Source organism: Oryx dammah, unplaced genomic scaffold (genome assembly GCF_014754425.2).
Source record: "Oryx dammah isolate SB20612 unplaced genomic scaffold, SCBI_Odam_1.1 HiC_scaffold_16, whole genome shotgun sequence".
In the NCBI taxonomy this organism is placed as follows: Eukaryota; Metazoa; Chordata; class Mammalia; order Artiodactyla; family Bovidae; genus Oryx; species Oryx dammah.
Window position 1 is genome coordinate 26,151,726 of NW_024070200.1, and position 824 is coordinate 26,152,549.

General features: G+C 75.0%; 1 protein-coding gene across 2 annotated transcripts in view; it reads right to left on the reverse strand.

The window, feature by feature from the left end:
* The window catches only part of NPAS3 (neuronal PAS domain protein 3), a 954,232-nt gene that overhangs the window by 949,464 nt on the left and 3,944 nt on the right, over positions 1-824 (reverse strand). The window contains exon 1 of one of the 2 annotated variants that reach the window (XM_040256782.1): positions 316-431. The exons of the other annotated variant lie outside the window; for it this stretch is intronic. Within the exon in view, the coding sequence (XP_040112716.1) occupies positions 316-365 (50 nt within the window). The 5' untranslated portion in view covers positions 366-431. Of the gene's footprint in view, positions 1-315; positions 432-824 lie in introns of those variants that run through there. 2 annotated transcript variants of the gene reach the window in all.

Here is an 824-nt window from a genome sequence, read left to right on the forward strand (position 1 = left end):
TTTTTTTTTTTTTTTTTTTTCTGTCAACGAGTCACTCCATTCGCCGAGCAGAGAAGGTGCGACCGCTCGGAGAGCCTGGCGCCGCCGCCGCCGCCGCCGCCGCCGCCGGAGAGCCCGCTCGCTGCCGCAGCCGCCGCGGGCGGACAATGCGCGCGGGGACCGCGGAGCCGCCTGCTCGCAGACCGGGTTCCCGCGGGCTCGCGGCCCAGGAGGCGGGCTGCGGAGCGGGGCCCGCCACCTCGGCGGAGGCGGCGGCGGCGGCGGCGGCGGGAGCGGCCGCCCCGGCGGCAGGTTCAATAAACAGAAAAGTGTTACCGTTCTCGCCTGGAAGGATCCTGCTGAAAGCTGGGCTTGGTGGGCGCCATCTTCCTGCTATTTTTTTTCCTCTCTTACTTTTTGCCTCTCTCCCCACTCCCGGGGCGGGGGGCGTGGGGAGGGCGGGGGGTGTGCGTGTGCGTGGGGTGGCGGGAGTGAGTGCGGGCGTGCGCTGCGCTCAGCGGCGGCCGGGCGGGCGGCGGCCGTGGCCGTGGCCGTGGCGGCGGCGGCGGCGGCGGCGGCGGCCGTGCTGCTGAGGCGGGGAGGCTACGGAAAAGTAGAGGCGCCGGAGCCTCGCCGGCAGCCGGCCGTCCCCTCGCGCCGCCGGTGCCTCTCGCCGCAGGTCGCCGCCTCCTCCGCCGCCTGCGCCTTCTCCTCCCCCTGCTCTCCGGGCGCCGCCGCCGCCGCCGTCCATGCGTCGCAGAGCCCCCGCGGCCCGGGCCGCTCCGGCTCCCGAGACATGCCCGGCGCGGAGACAGGCGACCGGCGGCGGCGGCGGAGGAGGAGGA